This window comes from Symphodus melops (genome assembly GCF_947650265.1).
Source record: "Symphodus melops genome assembly, chromosome: 19".
Classification (NCBI taxonomy): domain Eukaryota; kingdom Metazoa; phylum Chordata; class Actinopteri; order Labriformes; family Labridae; genus Symphodus; species Symphodus melops.
Window position 1 is genome coordinate 10483517 of NC_136709.1, and position 16483 is coordinate 10499999.

The 16483-nt window shown below is 41.4% G+C and overlaps 2 protein-coding genes across 5 annotated transcripts; one reads left to right on the forward strand and one right to left on the reverse strand.

Annotated features, from left to right (window-relative positions):
• Positions 1 to 295: 295 nt before the first annotated feature.
• LOC306840046 (KATNB1-like protein 1) lies at positions 296 to 3557 on the reverse strand. Of its 3 annotated transcripts, none has more exons than XM_079369067.1 (10): positions 3068 to 3557; positions 2371 to 2483; positions 2228 to 2265; positions 1880 to 2147; positions 1648 to 1763; positions 1504 to 1554; positions 1334 to 1423; positions 1121 to 1216; positions 808 to 901; positions 296 to 705 (listed from the first exon to the last, which is right to left on the reverse strand). In XM_079369067.1, exons 2-10 carry the CDS (start codon positions 2476 to 2478, stop codon positions 673 to 675), a joined length of 894 nt encoding a protein of 297 aa, XP_079225193.1. In that variant the 5' UTR covers positions 2479 to 2483; positions 3068 to 3557; the 3' UTR covers positions 296 to 672. The 3 variants fall into 3 exon arrangements, with proteins under 3 accessions (XP_079225193.1, XP_079225194.1, XP_079225195.1); XM_079369068.1 differs by having other exon boundaries at positions 2371 to 2502; XM_079369069.1 differs by lacking the exon at positions 2228 to 2265 and having other exon boundaries at positions 1880 to 2170.
• Positions 2660 to 15958, forward strand: acp7 (acid phosphatase 7, tartrate resistant (putative)). Of its 2 annotated transcripts, none has more exons than XM_079369065.1 (15): positions 2660 to 2745; positions 3592 to 3701; positions 3884 to 3999; positions 4643 to 4843; positions 4942 to 5124; positions 6047 to 6072; positions 6821 to 6918; positions 12125 to 12187; positions 12983 to 13097; positions 13223 to 13336; positions 14381 to 14447; positions 14819 to 14886; positions 14965 to 15036; positions 15402 to 15539; positions 15638 to 15958. In XM_079369065.1, the coding sequence occupies exons 2-15, from the start codon at positions 3679 to 3681 to the stop codon at positions 15701 to 15703; spliced, it is 1350 nt and encodes a 449-aa protein (XP_079225191.1). In that variant the 5' UTR covers positions 2660 to 2745; positions 3592 to 3678; the 3' UTR covers positions 15704 to 15958. The 2 variants fall into 2 exon arrangements, with proteins under 2 accessions (XP_079225191.1, XP_079225192.1); XM_079369066.1 differs by having other exon boundaries at positions 2705 to 2745; positions 3566 to 3701.
• The last annotated feature ends 525 nt before the right edge of the window (positions 15959 to 16483 follow it).

Here is a 16483-nt window from a genome sequence, read left to right on the forward strand (position 1 = left end):
GTGAGATAAAGTCACATGTAAGTGGAGAGATATGAGTGTTTTTCACTCATATCTCTGCTTTACTTAAATCCCTTCAGGACTGAATGAGGCTGAAGTCCAGATGAGATTGCATTGTGCCTGAATGTGTTGATGATGAGCTTGTAGCTTATTTTCCTTCCTGATATTTTAACCAACAGAGGTTGAGTACAGTCTTTTGTTATAGGACAGAACATACGGTTCTAGTCCAGTGCGTATTTAGCAAAAACAACATCTTTCACCAGAGAAGGGGGTGACACACCATAAAACTTAATGCATATGATTTTAAAATTATACATTTATTATACATTTCCATTTTTACAATTCACTGGAACAAAAACACAACATATCAAAAGAACAAAAGTTTTAAATTCATAAAAGCTGTGGCAGAACTGAAACACACAATGTGGTATGTGTGGTGGTATTTACAAGAACCTATACTGGTCAAATGCAATTACATTTACCTCACATTAGAACTTAAATTGCACTTTTTCAAAACTACTTTTCAAGTTGCCATGACAGACAAATACATCCAATTTTGTAGTCATCACATCAGGGTAGGTACAGAAAGCACGTTTTAAAGGCATTTCTCATGTAGAAAAGAAACTTTAATTTGTGCTGTCGCTCTACCAGACAACAATCTAGCCTCTTCTTTCATCAGGTGAGCTGGGAGAGGAAGGAATCAATCACCTAAGGGGTAAAAATGACATTTACAAGATAAGTATATTTTGTATGAAAATTCAAAGCCAACAGTGACAGTGGAAATTATGTATTTATACATGTAACACTGACCTTTGCAGTGTCCCCAGCAGTTCCCGGGATAGATTTCAGAAAAGGTTGCCGATGCCATAATTCCAATAATTGCTGATTAAAAAGCTGGAAATTTCTTTAATAAAGTAAGACATAATGAGGAATTATCACTGATGTGCTGCATGGGAACCCTTTGTGTTCAAAAATGTATCGAGACTCAAAAGAGGATTACATTATTTTGTTTTCAGTGTGCTGAGTATTTTGCTACCAAACTAGTATTACATGTGTCAAATCAAATCAAATCTGTGCCTAGAAATGTTGCTCAGTGCATTGTGATAAACAATACAACACTCACTTATCTGAAGTCGACCCGCTGTAGCCAGTTGCTCTAAGTTCCTCCCACCAGTTTATCAAAACTGAATGGATCCACTTTAAACCAACCGTAAGATACCTGTGAGAGGTCAAGACAGCCGCTAGACCTTTACATTTCTGTACATGAATCATATTGAACTGTCACATATCCTTCATTTAACTGTCAGTTAAAGTTCTGGACAGCAGGAATACTCACTCTTCATATGGATTGGTGAGGACTTTCTTTACTAATGGAAAGAGGTCAACACAACAGCCTATAGTGATCCTTGGAGAATCCTCCTCAATGCTGCGGACGCATTCAAATGTTAAGTCATGTTTACTCTCCCTGTAATCACATGGACCTTTGAAACATTTTTAGACACTCACCTTTTGCTTATCATTGGGAGAAAATCCACCAACACGCAGATGTCTTGGATTCTGTACAAAGGAAGTAAATTTACAACATTTTTGAATTTGTGCGATCATGCTGTACGTCTTATTGGCAAGAGCAACAACATACAGTGTACCTACCTCAGAATATATGTAAGCAGCTCTCCAACATTTCTCTGCCAGAGTGTTAAAGACACTTTAAGCCTCAGGTTTCTCCCGAACAGCACATCAATCATTGTGCTGTGATCCCTTGTAAGCTGAAAAACATGGTCAGGATCAGATATGATCTGCATATCAGTAACGCATTTATTGTTAAAAACCTCAACCGCACACGAAACAGAAGTGAAGCCAGAGCCGTGCAGTATTTTCTGACCTCAGTGAGCGTACAGTAGTCTGCTTGTTCAGAACCAGTTCTACCAGTCTTGTAGTTGTTGTTGACACTTAGAGGAAACTCCCAAGGGTCCATGTCAAATATCTCCTGATGCATGTCCTGCATGTTCATCTGATTCTCCTTGTTTGCAGCATCATAAGTCCTTCCACTCCCCAGCTGCTTCCTCCGAGCCACCGACAGATGATAAGTTTTCCTCTTACATGACACCACCCGCTTCAGTCTGCCACTGCCAGAACGACTCACTGGATTCCTGGGCAGGCAGAAAACAGTCTGCTGAAAACGAAATCACAAGATACACTGAAATATAACCACAAAACATGCATGACCTACCTCTTTTTAGGGAGCTCTTCATTTTTATTGTAATCCTCCTGAATATAAAAATTTTGCATGGGGATAAATATCACAACTCGAAATAGAAAAAGAGGTCCAGAAATACATCAGTGTAAAATGATTTTTTTTGTCATGCAGCTTACATGTTTTGTATTTCTTCCATTAGTATATGTCACTCTGTACGGGGTTTCATCATCTGGTGAGGCATGGTCAAGGTTTTGGTACTCTCCATCTTCACTGTTCGAGTCCATTATACCTAAGGAAACACACAAAGCCTGCTTACTCAGTTATTAGGAATTGTGAGACACAATTGTGAGGAATTGTGTTGATAGAAGTCACTCATCTTCGTGATAGGAAAACATGCTCAGCCAACCAAAAACAAATAAAAGACAGACTTTAAGGGGGGGGAAAAAACGCCCAGGCAAAACAAACTAAAAACACAATTTCCCACAATCCACGTGGGCAGTTGTTGTTCTTTTACGTCACCAGGAAGTGTTTCCGAGCCGAACAGCTGAAAAGTGAGTCTTTTTCAGGAGCTAATTTGACATTCAACTAGTTTATTTTGTAATATAATGTGACACTTATTAGAAAGTCAGCCTTGTTTAAACTCGGACTATAAGTGTTATCAGTAAATAAATCGTTCTACTTGGTGCAACGGTATCTCTACGCTTTGCAATTGTTTAATAACAGAAGTAAGAATAGACAAAATATCCGGTCAACCCAGCTCAACGTTGCGAACAGTGATGTGGAAAATAAAGACTTATTTAAAGGCATTTTAAAATATGTTACAAGAAAGTGAGACAGATCATTTAAAACTCTCATGCGGTGTCGGCCACTCACCTTGTTTTCCTTTCCTAATCGAGCTCCTTCTTTTCTTTAGCTCGTCTACCAATAAAGTGACATGCAATTTTAAATGCAAGACCCGCCCAGTATTAGAGAATAAAGCCTCCTTTATATAACGAAGTTTGTGTTATGTGCACCCTCTAGTGACTAATCAAATATAAATGAAGCGCATTTTAAACCCAGTCCCCACCACCCCATATTCACACCAGGCCCCGTCTGTCTGAACCATCACAGCTGATAAATGATGAATCTGCTTGTGTTGCTTTTAGAAGTAGGCTACAATTAATCTTGAGCCGTGACCCTTATCCTGATCAGGGAGGCATATCAGCTGTTGATGTTAGCACTTCGTTGATCTGGAGGTAGCGGGGCCTTGTGGGGCTTAATCCCTGTGCTGCACTTGAGCTCACTTAGACAGCAAACACTTCCCTGAATGCACAAAGACAAACAACATCAGCTGCTTTTATTGACACATCATCTCTTTCCATGCTGTTCTAGCTGACTCTGATGTTTTACTTCTGCAGTTTCATCATTGGGGGAAGTCACTGATGTAGACGTTCTCATAAGAAAACAAAACATGACTTGTGTGTGTGTTGCTTCCACTGAGGTCTATGTTAACAGGCGCTAAATTCAGGTAAGATATTTTAAAGCAGAATTGTATGTTAATGCCAAAGACACACATTGATTGCTTTGTTTCTATATGAGGACACTGTGTCATATGATGTTTGAATGACAACTATAAGCATCATGTGATTACAGTGATATAAAAGTAATGGTTGAGTTATTGCTTTAACAACACATTTGCTTCTGCTTCAGTGTTAAAATGGGACCTGCTCATTCCGCCTGGGCTCTGCTAATCCTTGCACCCCTGTTCGTTCTTGGTGTTCCTCCAATATGGACCGAACCAGAGCAGGTCCATCTCTCTTATCCAGGTATGTGTTTTAAGTCTTTCTGTTTGCCTAAGGATACCATTTTCCACTGAAATCTCCACTAAAAAAACACTGCACTGCACAACAAACCAGTTTCTTGGACGAATAGTTTGTACATTTATGGATGTTTTGTTAAGGGGACAAAAAACAGATACAACATTGGATACAAACCCTGATAGAAAGCTGCACCTTTTTTCAGTTCTGTAACAGGTCTGGCTAAAGCCTGATCCACTTCTAGATTTGTTGATATTTAAAAAAAAAAAAAAAAACATCAGCTGCCATGTTATACTTGTGCTATATGGCCTTTAAACATGAGTGAGAGTGATTCAGGTTAAAGAAACATAGTCATTCTGGTTGTTTCAATTCAGTTCATATCACCCTTGTTTCTCACATGCTTTGCAGAATTTATGTTTGTTTTCTTTATGGTAAAGTTTGTCATTTAATGAGTCGATTTCTTGATGAAATGACTACTGAAAAGCAAGCTTTACTCAGCTTCCTGTCTTACTAGCTGAACGATTAAAAGCCCCTCTGCTGAGCAGAGTCAGCCTCATCCTTTGCATAGCTTCTAAAAATGCACGAGTAAGTAAATGCAATAGTTCAGATCAATTTGCACCACAGTTCCAGTGATCAGCAGCTTTATTCACAGGAGAGCCAGGTTCCATGGTGGTGACCTGGACCACCTTTAACAAAACAGAGAGCAACGTGGAGTATGGCCTTCTGGGCAGTCGGCTCTTTGAGATGACGGCCAAAGGTGATGCTACTCTGTTTGTCGACTCTGGAGAGGAGAAGAGGAAGATGTTCATCCACAGAGTCACTCTCACAGGCCTCAAACCTGCTTCTACATATGGTGGGTGGAGATTTCACCATCACTGACTTTAACCTTTTGGCTTGTCTGAGTGTTTCCCCGCACAACCACACAACATTTTCTCCTTTGTTTCACAACAGTCTACCACTGTGGAAGCAGTGAGGGCTGGAGCGACATCTTCTTCTTCAATGCTCTGAATGACAGCACACGGTTCAGTCCCAGGTTTGCTCTATATGGTGATCTTGGTAATGAGAACCCTCAGTCTCTGGCTCGACTGCAGAAGGAAACGCAGATGAGCATGTACGATGCAATCCTGCACATAGGTAACCCCCACGCGACACTAGTATTTAATTCATAAAAACATAACGGCATTATGTAAAGCAGAGGATGGGTGTTCAGTTTTATCTGTTGTCTGAGGCCAAAGTCAACACTCGAATTAGAACAAAATGTTAGCATTAATTTGATTTGGCTCTGGAGCGTTATGGGTGAGGTGGCGGTCACTCACTTCCACATTTAAGAGGTTGATATTCAAACCAGTATCGTTCTGTGTTGTACCAAAATGTTCCCCTGATAAATTTCAATAGTCTGTGTTTCATGCCAGCGATTGAAGAAACAGACTTGTGTTTCTTTTTCTTTCCTGGCTTCTCAAATGAATCGCTAAGTAAATCTATTAACAAGTTCACAGAGCTTAAATATAATAGTGTGTTCCTCATGAATCCAGATCAAACTTCTCTGTGAGGCTAACAATGGGCCACTGGTTAATATCCTAGTTTACACATATTCAGAAATAAGCTTCATTGTTTTCTTAATCAGAGTCGAAGTTTAATACTGTAAAGAGTCAGCGGCAGATCAGCTTAGCTTAGCTTAGCTTAGCATAAATACAGGAAGTCGAAGGAATCCGCCAGCCAAGTACAATACTCAAAAGTCATTTTGTTTGTGCTGACATTAAAAAACCCCAAAATAAAAAAAAATTGTATCAGAGAAGTTCACCTTTAGAGGGAGCAGAACTAGCTCAGTCCAGTTGTTACAGGTTTTTATGTTAAGCTTATTATCAGCCCCAGGATTTTAGTTTCACCTTTAACATTTGACTTGAGAACAAAATTAATTGTCTCCTTTGATGTTTAAATATCCCCTTTAGTGCATCCTCCCTGTACTGAAGGTAAACCTGTTTATGGTGACGATGATGAAGTATTGAATACCTTTGGAGCTATTCTAATTTGTGAATTCTTTACGTTTGTTTCCCAGGGGACTTTGCCTACGACATGCACGAGGTATTTATTTCTCTTCTGTCTCTTCCATATCATGAACTCTGATCATACCCAGTTTCAGTTCTCTCACTGACAACAATTCTTCTTCATCAATAACCTATTGTCAGAAAGCCACTCCACGATATTCCACTTATTCCTTAACAACAGTGAGTAGTCCTTCAGATGTCGTTGAGACAAACATCTCATGTTTACTCCCTTTTAACCTGCTGCTAAAGATACGGGCTGATGTCACCACAGTGTTTCTTGGAAAAAATAGCACCATTCATAACCCGAAATATAAAGTCCTGACATTCATGCTGCTCATCTTACAAGCCTAACTGTCATTGTTCATTTTCAGTAAAAGTAACCCTGTCCTGGATGTTAATATTATTCTTTCTAAAAAGAGTCCATGAATACTTCATATTCTTTCAAATGTGGAAAAATGCAAAATGCAATCAGCAGACTACAAAAAAAAATTAAATAACCATAATTCAACCAAGCTGGAATGTGTGAGCACATCCTGTGGCTTCACTGATAATCTAACTACAAAAACAGACGCTGTGGCAGGTAGAATCCATCAGTGCAGCAGGGAACTCAAGAGAGCTTTTAAAGGGACAAAGCGTTTTGTTTTGAAGGCTCATCTTTCTTATTCCTTCCTGACGCTGTGAAAAGAATAGACACACATGCTCTCGTCCTTCAAATGAATGTGGCGCAATTTTGAATCGATAATCTCTGGCCTCATATTTAATGGCCGAATGTCACTTTTTAACAGGACAATGCCAGGATTGGAGATGAGTTCATGAGGCAGGTCCAGTCCATAGCTGCCTACGTGCCCTACATGACCTGTCCAGGCAACCACGAATCAACATAGTAGGTGTCATTCATTTATGCCCCTTCCTTTTGTGTGTTTTGTCTTTCCAAAAAAGGTCTTTATTGTGACAGGGAGATTTAAAATAGAGCCAGTAAGGTTGATAAAATGATACAATGTCTTTAGTTTTTTAAAGCTCGATAATATCTGAACTTAAAAAACAAAGACACTTTCTAACGGGCAACAGTCCAGTCCACACACAGTGCCAATGTTCTGTTCCATTAAGACGGGGCCATTTTTGGTCTTTTAAAAACAAGACATTTTTTTCTGTTGGGTGCTTAGGACTTCTAGTTTTGTCACGTTGTTATAGAAATGGGTATTGATTAAGTTTGATTTTTAATAGAACCGCCGCTAAGTTTCTGTTATTCCGACAACCCTGACTAACCTTTGAGTGAACATGGAAGCGTTCTGCTCTGAACAGAGGGGCACATGGTTGACGTGGTTTGGGGTAATAACATTGATACGAGCTGTATTAGAAAGTGTGAGAGAGGCATGCAAAACGCCACATGACAAATTACTGTCAGAACTGGCTGCTGTCAACGCAAAGTTTGCGTGCACAAGGAGAATAACCAACCACCCCCCCCCTCCCACACACACACACACACACACACACACACACAGACACACACACCTCGTCTGCTGCCGTTCTTCCCTCGTAAAGTACAAACTGTGGCCTGCAGAAAAACTCTTCAGTGTACCATTTGAACAGATGGGAGCTATTTTGGTCGCCAAATGCTGGAGCAGTGTCAGAAACCACCAACATCTAAACAAGGCAGTGCTCTCCAAAACAAACGTTTATCTGACTGGGAATGATCAGCTTTCACTATCTGTTTCTCAGCTCACAGAGAGTCAGACAGTCCAGTGGTGAAAGGGAACTATGTCTGAATATTGACTCATCTCTACTGAATGTGTTGATCACATTTGAGACTGAGAAACGTTCTGGACTGATCAACCTTTTGAATAGTGGCTGTTATTCAGGCGAAATGTCGAAACATGTCTTGCTTCCACCTTCTCAGTTGTGGAGATTGTTTATCTTTTCTTCCAGGAACGTTAGTTTATTACCTTTTAGCTATAGACTGTTATTTAGATTTATTTCAATTTTAAGTTGGAGTCTGTGAATCTGTGGACAACTTTTCTCTATTTTGCAACAGTTAAAATAGACACAAAAATCAGCAGAAAAGCACAACAAAGCAGCCTTGCTACTTAGAGCTGCTATGACTAAGTTGGTTGAGTCAGTTTCTCGGGCAAGACACTTTACCCCAAGCTGCTCCTGCTGCCTCGTCTGCGGCGTATAAATGTGGATGAATGTGATTAGTTAGCACTGATTCCACAATCATACGCTTCATTTATCCAAAGCGACGTTCAAAAGGGAGGAAGTACAAACACCAGCAAGGATCGAGAGCAGAGGAAAAGACGTCATTAAGTGCAAATGAACAGCTCTCCGTCCTGTCAGATACACAGATACTGACAGGCAAAGCACCACATGGACAGCTGCATTAAATTGTCGTTATCCAACAAAACCATCGTCATTGTTATCATCATCATTAACATCATCGATAAGGTTGTTAGTATTTATGAAAGAGCTGGGTCTTTAGCTTTTTCTTAAAGGCTGGATTTGATGCACTGATGGACACTTCACATAGCAACCTCTGCACCTATCAGTGTGTGAGTGTTGCTGTCTGTTTCAGGCGCAGCGGTGGCACAGTGGTGGGTGCGTGCGCCCCATGTGTGGAAGCTGTGGGTTTCGGATCCGACCTGTGACTCCTTTCCTGTGCGTCGTTCCTCTCTTTCCCTGGTTTCCAGCTCTATCCACTGCCCTATCACTACGATGGGGGCACATAAGGCCCTAAAATACATCTTTAAAGAAACCTTATTTTGAGTCTGTTTGCAGCTTTTTTCAAAATCATGAAGGAGAGGATTATACAATATGAAACTGTAGTATTGTAGCCTAAAATCTGTGTAACTAAGGGTACATTTTCCAGCTCAGCTTAATGAAATTGAGTGGAAGATGATTAAGGAGTCTTTTAATGTTGAGACAGCGAAACGTGAGTGTCCTCAGACGCTTTCAGCACCACACATCAGCGACTGATGCGCCCCTTTAATTCCAAGCACATTTGCTGGGTTCGGTTGTGTATGTGTGCTCTTCCAAACCTTTGGAGGTGCCTGATCCTGCAACATAATATTGACTTACTGCTCCAATAGGGAGACAGTTCTCGTCTGGCCTTGCCATGTGTGATGTGACGACTGTCTGGTTCTTATTAAGGAGCCGCTAACAGTAGTCTCTTTTTCTTGGCGCTGCGTCCCGACATGGGAACTTGATATGAAGAAGAAACTTGCTCGCTCGCCGTGTTACATCACCAGACATCCAGCTCCTATACCTTAATTTGTGTTTTGCTCTGCCGAGTTGTGAAGAATCAAAATATTCCCAGCCACTCGCTCCTGCTTTTCTCCCTCGCCCCCTCTCTCTCTCTCTCTCTCTCTGTCTCTGTCTCTGTACTCTTCTGTTCCTCTTTCCGACCTCAAGAGCTCATGGGTAGAGAGAAAATTGAAACAGGGCAGACCACAAACATTTTCAGTCAGCATTCCAGCAGGATGAGAACAGAGGATCCACAGAAGATGCTAAGGCCCCAATCAAGACCGTCTTTGTTCCCAAAAGCACAATAAAGTTCATCAGTCCCTCAGAGGAGCCGGGATAGAACCGTCGCTGCCTAAAACAATGTCCTTTGATGGCAGTCAGCGATATGCCTCCTGAAGACTACAACTGCTCCCTTTCATCCCTCTAACGGCTCGGGATTAAGCTCATCAGATGATGAAAGGGGAGGCTTGATGAGTCTTGTTGGGTCAGTTTAAGAATCCGGGTGTCCACATTGGATTAGACAGCCACCAGATTTTTATCTCTATAACATTTTAACAAGAAACGACAACACACATGGGAACAAGCACGCTTTGGGCTACAGAGGGTGACTCACACTTTAAGTCGGTCTCCCATAGTGAAGATTAATATGGCAAATAGAGGCTTATCGTATTTGTAGCCAATCAGATTTTCCTCGCCCTGAACCAGAAAACAAAAGACTTAAAACTAAGTCTGAGGTTTTGTTTTGTTTCTGCAGCTATAAGCCTCCCCTTCAGGGCATGCCAGGTTCCATCACACTGTTTGTATTACGAGAGAGAATGTGTATTATTTCACTGAATGAAAATATAATTGTTTATTTCACATAACGACACGGGGCCTTCCCGGATCTCCCTGCATGTTTGCTAATACTCGTCCTGGCCACAAGATGGGAGCATGAACACATGTCAAGGACTGTTCCTGCTTCAGTTTCTCCACAGAGACAGCTGTCATCATTGTTTTCTGTTACAGACACATCTGTCCATTTGAGCATTTTTTTTGGTGACTTTTTTCAAAGTAATTAGGAATTGTGAGCTTCTTACCAAAGAGGCAGATTGTTGATTTGGGATGTAAAAAGGATGTAAAGAGATGCTGAGTCAGATGGTTTTCTTCTTTGAGCTGAAGGACCACAGCTCACGCTGAAGCCTCGGCCATTAAACGGTGACCTTAGTGTCCACTTAAACTTCTGCTCTCATTATTTAAGACTTACTCAGCATGGCTGGGGGTCTCTTGGTTCCTCCATTCATATCTCTGCTCCTGGATCTTGACCTCTGCTCCTGCTCTTCTCCAGTTACCCCCCCCCCCCCCCCCCTCTGACCAGGCTGCTGTCCAGCCAGAAAACTGCAATTTCCCGCCTCCTCACTTACGTAAGATAAGAAAACAATCTGCCCCATAAGCTAGCTCAGTTAATGGCCCGTTGCAAAGATTCAAGATTGGCTCCTGCTGAAATATTCAAAAACGTGAAAAGAGACTGGCGGTTTGGCATCAGGAAGAGATGAAGGAGTTCTTCTCATGCGGCCATTGTAATGTATTGAGAGAATGTAAATAATGGTAAAGTCTTGGATGTTGATTTGTGTAATGTTTCTTGTCAATCAGAAAGGAGTGGCATCACCTCCTGGCATCAGTGGGAGAAAGGTTTCAGTTGTGGACTGAACATTTCGAGTATCCTACTTAGCCAGGATCAAATACAAAGCACCACAACTCAGCGGTTAAATTATTGTGGAAGTCACATAAGATTTGATTCCTATAATGGATGCTGCATGTCAAATTATGGTGCTCTTTAGGGAAGATGTCATGGTTTTTAGAGGGGTATATTTACCGGCTTGTTTTTTTCCTGATTGACGGATGCATTGCTGCTCGTTCTCTCCATCTCAGCTCCACCCAAGCTTCCACACTGTGCCTGAAATGTGATCATCTGACTAAAAAAAAAAAGACCATGATCTTAAACTCCATGGCATGCTATCATAAACTAGTAGAGGGATGTCACAGAGGCTGTGATCACATTTTTCCTAAGCCTTTAATTTTGAAGAAGTAGCCACTGATAGTCCGGCTACAGCAAAACGTACGGTTTCTTTGAATACCTAAAAATAGACACATGTATTTAAAGTTTGACGCAAGATGTCAGCACAACAGTTTAATGGTCATGTTCAACCTCTAATATATATATTTGAGAGTTTTCTGTCGGCGAAGCACAAAACAAAAAAACATTTTTTCCACAGGTCCTGATTCTGCGTGTGTGTGTGTGTGTGTGTGTGTGTGTGTGTGTGTGTGTGTGTGTGTGTGTGTGTGTGTGTGTGTGTGTGTGTGTGTGTGTGTGTGTGTGTGTGTGTGTGTGTGTGTGTGTGTGTGTGTGTGTGTGTGTGTGTGTGTGTGTGTGTGTGTGTGTGTGTGTGTGTGTGTGTGTGTGTGTGTGTGTGTGTGTGTGTGTGTGTGTGTGTGGAGCATGTCTCTAAAATAACAGAGTGCAAACCAGAATGTCCCCCTCTGGGATTAATGATGATTAAAGAATATAAAAAATAAAATTAAAAAAAGTGCAGATTCCATGTTTGCTTTTGGGTCAAATCTGACATAGACTCCAAAAAGTAAGATGGAGTAAACCCTTAACAATCTAAACTGCACACTGCACAACAACAACCTGTTCTTATCAGTTGCTGTTTTTCACAATCCTGCTTTTTTAATGCCTGTACTTTGTGTTTTAATTTTAAGCTATGGGTTCAGAGTTCGAGCCCTGTTTATCCATCTCACAGTCTGTGCTCTTCAAATAACTTAAATGGCATGATCAGTCCATTGAACCAACTTTTATCTTTTGTTGTTTGCAGTAACTTCTCCAACTACAGGAATCGGTTCAGCATGCCAGGCAAGACCGAGAGCCTGTGGTACAGGTGAGGAAAAGGAATTCCAAATATGTGGACTTGCAGATCCTGGAAGAAATAATTCAGCCAGTTGTTGCATTAGTGAAGGTGATCGTCGACTTGCTAAATCATGCCTAAAGCACTTTTGGTCCAAGAAAAGGATGCTAGAATCTCACAGAGTTTGAGAAATAAATGACTTTCCAACAGGCCCCATGTGAAGTATCATATTTAGCTTTAGCAAGCCTGCTACTGTATTTCAGTCAGCATTAATGAGCTGTAAGAGGCCGCCCACAGGAGTTGGCAGCAGAGTGCCTTTTCTCTTAGTTTAGTTTGCTTCTTCTATCTCAGGGACCAGGGGAACACACAAAAGAGCTATACATCCTACGTGGTGACTCATAGCCCACTACAGACTTCCTTCTCTCAGACAGAAAGATAAAACCAGACTAGATCATAGAGCAGCTGCCCACTTCTCAGTCCCAGGGTCTAGACGTAGCCAGGCCTGCTGGCTGAGAGCCATGGCTCCATGCGCATGCTTATGAAAACTTGAGAAACAATCAAACCGCAGGACTGCTTCTGGAAACTTCTCAGTTTATAACATGCGCTACACATGTATAGAACGTATGCTTTTCCATGAAGCCTGCGTCAGAACATGGAAGCACACAAAGCATCGCACTGAACAGCAACAATATCAGAGACAGACTTTCTGAGTACTTTTCACACTATCTCAAGTGTACAGTGAGGTCTGTTCTCGCTTAACTGCTCACTTTCAGCATGCTTCCTCTACTGGGTCAGGCTGTGTATCAATTTAACGATCTGTGTCCGCAGCTGGAACCTGGGGTCAGCACACATCATCTCCCTCTCCACTGAGGTTTATTTCTATCTCCACTTCGGCCTGGAGCTCCTCTTCAAGCAGTACGAGTGGTTGAAGCAAGACCTCGAGGTCAATGCACACTATGTTTGATGTGTTGATGATGGCAAAGTGCTCTGGTTTTGTTCATTTTCCTTTCCTCCATTATAAATCCAATAATTTCTCTTACTTTTCAAAACACAATTGTCTAAACTCAGGAGGCCAACAAGCCTGAGAACCGTGCAGTACGTCCCTGGATCATCACGATGGGACACAGACCCATGTACTGCTCTGACGACGACCAGGACGACTGCACCAAGTTTGACTCCTACGTATGTAAACCTCTGAATCCTGCCTGTAAAGTAAGGCTTATCTTACTTCTGCAAAGGGTTATGGACGCTGTTATTGTTCAAATGTGTATTAGATGTGTTTTTTGGTTTTATATTTTGTTCCATGTTCCAGGTGTTGACATGAAGGCGGCAGAGCTCATGACTTATACTGTCAGCAGCCAGCAGGGGGAGCTCTAAATGTTTTGGAAGTTAATTTTTGAGGAGCTTCATGTCGTCCATCTTTTCAGAGAGTCTCTTGTATGGAACTAGAGAAAACGAAAGACAAGCTTAAAATCGAACTCAGTAAAACTGACTAACATCAGCGATTGCTTCAGAAAAGTCCTCCTGCCGTGGCTTAGCTGCACTCCTCGTATACAGAAAGTAAAATGTTTATTGTTTTGTTTATGCATGTATGTGTTCATTAAATTGGTTTATTTGATTCTGCTGAGCAGAATACATTAAGCCATAAGTAAGGTCTTTTACCTGCTTTTTGTACGATGAGCATGGTCTCGTTACCTGCTCTTTTGTTAATGTTAACAGACAAATAGTAAGGTCCTTTACCTGCTTTTTGTAAAGTGTCTCGAGATAACATCTGTTATGAATTGACGCTATACAAATAAAGATTGATTGATTGATTGATTGATTAAACAATGACTGTACAAACATCCATAGAGATCATGCAAAGACTATCACATGTCTATGGTAAAAGGTTTTGGTTTCACCACATAAAGTTTTTTTTTTTTTTTTTTTAAACTTGTGTTGCCAGAAATTTCAATCACACCTGGTAGTACACGTGTCACATTTACTGCAAGCTGCCCAGTCCTCATCATAGCCTGTAAGCACATTCAGCATAGCCTGCTGTCATAATCACTTTCATTTGGATGAAATAGTTTCCACTTAGACTTTTCTTGTCTCAGCACTTGGCACAATTTGGACTGAGGTTAGCATGAGTGTAATGGAGCCTTAGCAGGTTTGTATTTCAGGTAGCAGGTACAGTTTCAAACACTGATGCCAGTGCTCTTATTGTTCCTCTCTGTTATATCTCAGGTCAGACTGGGAAGGAACGACACCAAACCAGCAGCTCCAGGTCTAGAGGATCTATTTTACCGCTATGGTATGCTTTCTTTTTGACATCTGTGTGCACACTTATAAACATGTCCTAAAAGTTACTGAGAGCAGAGCACTTCAATGACCTTCATAAAAAAACAAGCCTTTGGTCCCAAAACCCCCATTGCTTAATATTTGTCTTCTATTCCATGTCTCACACGTTTGTTTGTTGCATTTAATTACTGAACTTGTTGTGGATCTTGGGAGGTTTCGGTTGCTCTGATGTGAAGATTTTGGTCATTGCAGAGAAAAGCTCAAAATTAAATGGGCAATGGATCTGAGAAACATGAGATTTCACAGCTAAATGTCTTAAATTGAGATGCTCAGTTGGTTATTTTTTTATGAAAGATGCTGATTATCATCAAATCTCTTTCACAGGGGTGGATGTGGAGCTTTGGGCGCATGAGCACACATATGAGAGGCTGTGGCCTGTCTACGGTGACAAGGTCAGCTCCTCACCGTATTCTTATAACTTGAGTCTTTGTTTTGGATCAGTGAGCCAAACTTGTGTTTTTCTCTTCAAGGTGTTCAATGGGAGCAAAGAGCAGCCTTATGTGAACCCAAAAGCTCCCGTTCACATCATCACAGGCTCTGCTGTAAGTAATCTGACATCACTGCATCAGCATTTTTCCACAAATGTCAGTGCATAAACTGACAGCAGCATCAACAAAAACAAAGTTGCATTGTTCTAAGTCCCTTCTGTGCAGCAGTTGGTATGCCACATGTTTCAGAGCCAGCTGTTTCTATGGTTAAGTCTTTTCTGATGTGGTCAAGAGCAGCACAGGACATGCCTCGTCATCCAACCACAAGGGGATTAGTCATCAGCATATCCAACTGTAGCCAGACTCACGCCGAGGCGCAGCCACAGTTGTAAATGTCACTGGGTTTGTGGTTAGAACTGGAGTGGGGTAGGCAGCTCACCAGCAGCAGATCGATTGAAACCCTGCTGATTTCTCTGCAGGGCTGCAGAGAGAAGACCGACAAGTTCAACCCAAACCCCAAAGAGTGGAGCGCTTTCCGCAGCACAGACTACGGCTACACCCGCATGCAAGTGGTCAACAGCACTCACCTGTACCTGGAGCAGGTCTCTGATGACCAGGTGAGCACACACGTTACACGGTTACAGCAAAGTTCAGAGGGTTTTTTTTTTTTTTTAAAGGCCCAAAAAGTTGACAATGACTTCTTTGTGTGTTCCAGTATGGGAAAGTGATTGACAGCATTTGGGTGGTGAAGGAAAAGCACGGCTTCTCTTCCTGGTTCTGAAGACCGCAATCATTTCAAAAAAATCTACTAAGAAAATGCGATTTAAACCTCAAACAAGCACACACATAATGCTTTAATGAATATAATTACACAACTTATTCCTCATTCAGTTTATGAAATTAGGACTGCTTTATGATGATCATCTGCTGTAAACATATATTACTTGAATTTGCTGTCATGGCTCTATTTAATAATGTTTTTTAAACAGAGTACCAGAAATGTATATAGTTTCAATAAAGTCAGATTTTATATGGATCTCTGGCTGGTCCGTCCTTCAAAAATTCCTGATGTTCATCACTGTAGTCCAGCTACTTTTTTTTTGGTTTCACTTCTCATAGCGAAAATCTGGCAGACACCAGGCCCTGTTCCCTTCAAAGCCCATTTTTCATTTCAAAATCCTGGATATACACTTGCACACATCAGATCCCCCCTTCTATCACTCTCTCTAGATGACAGATTGTCCCTTGGCTAATCGCATCAGCATACCGAAACCTCATTTCACCGTCCATCTGTGTGGCCTTCAGGGCTTCAAAACAAAAAAGACACATGGATTTCAACGTCTGCATGAAAGGCCAGTTATGTAACTCAGGGATGCTTGTGGCTTGGGCACATGCAGAGTGAGAGGAGGCTCATTCCCCAGAAGGATGTTTATGCCATGACTCTCACCACTATGTTGGCGTTAATTCCTAATAACAGCATGCTGCCGCAGATGATTATTGGCAGGCGAACAGCACGTATTAGCATGCGCCTGTGTTTTGAGTTTTCAATTGGTTCCAGAGT

Coding starts and splice junctions, on each gene's coding strand:
- acp7 (XM_079369065.1), top strand. CDS start 3,679: ATGTTAACAGGCGCTAAATTCAG. Junction 4,844..4,941: donor CAAACCTGCTTCTACATATG/GTGGGTGGAGAT, acceptor GTTTCACAACAG/TCTACCACTGTGGAAGCAGT. Junction 15,037..15,401: donor ACATCATCACAGGCTCTGCT/GTAAGTAATCTG, acceptor ATTTCTCTGCAG/GGCTGCAGAGAGAAGACCGA.
- LOC306840046 (XM_079369067.1), bottom strand. CDS start 2,478: ATGGACTCGAACAGTGAAGATGGAGAGTACCAAAACCTTGACCATGCC. Junction 2,266..2,370: donor ATGGAAGAAATACAAAACAT/GTAAGCTGCATG, acceptor TTTTATATTCAG/GAGGATTACAATAAAAATGA. Junction 1,555..1,647: donor CTGCTTACATATATTCTGAG/GTAGGTACACTG, acceptor TCCTTTGTACAG/AATCCAAGACATCTGCGTGT.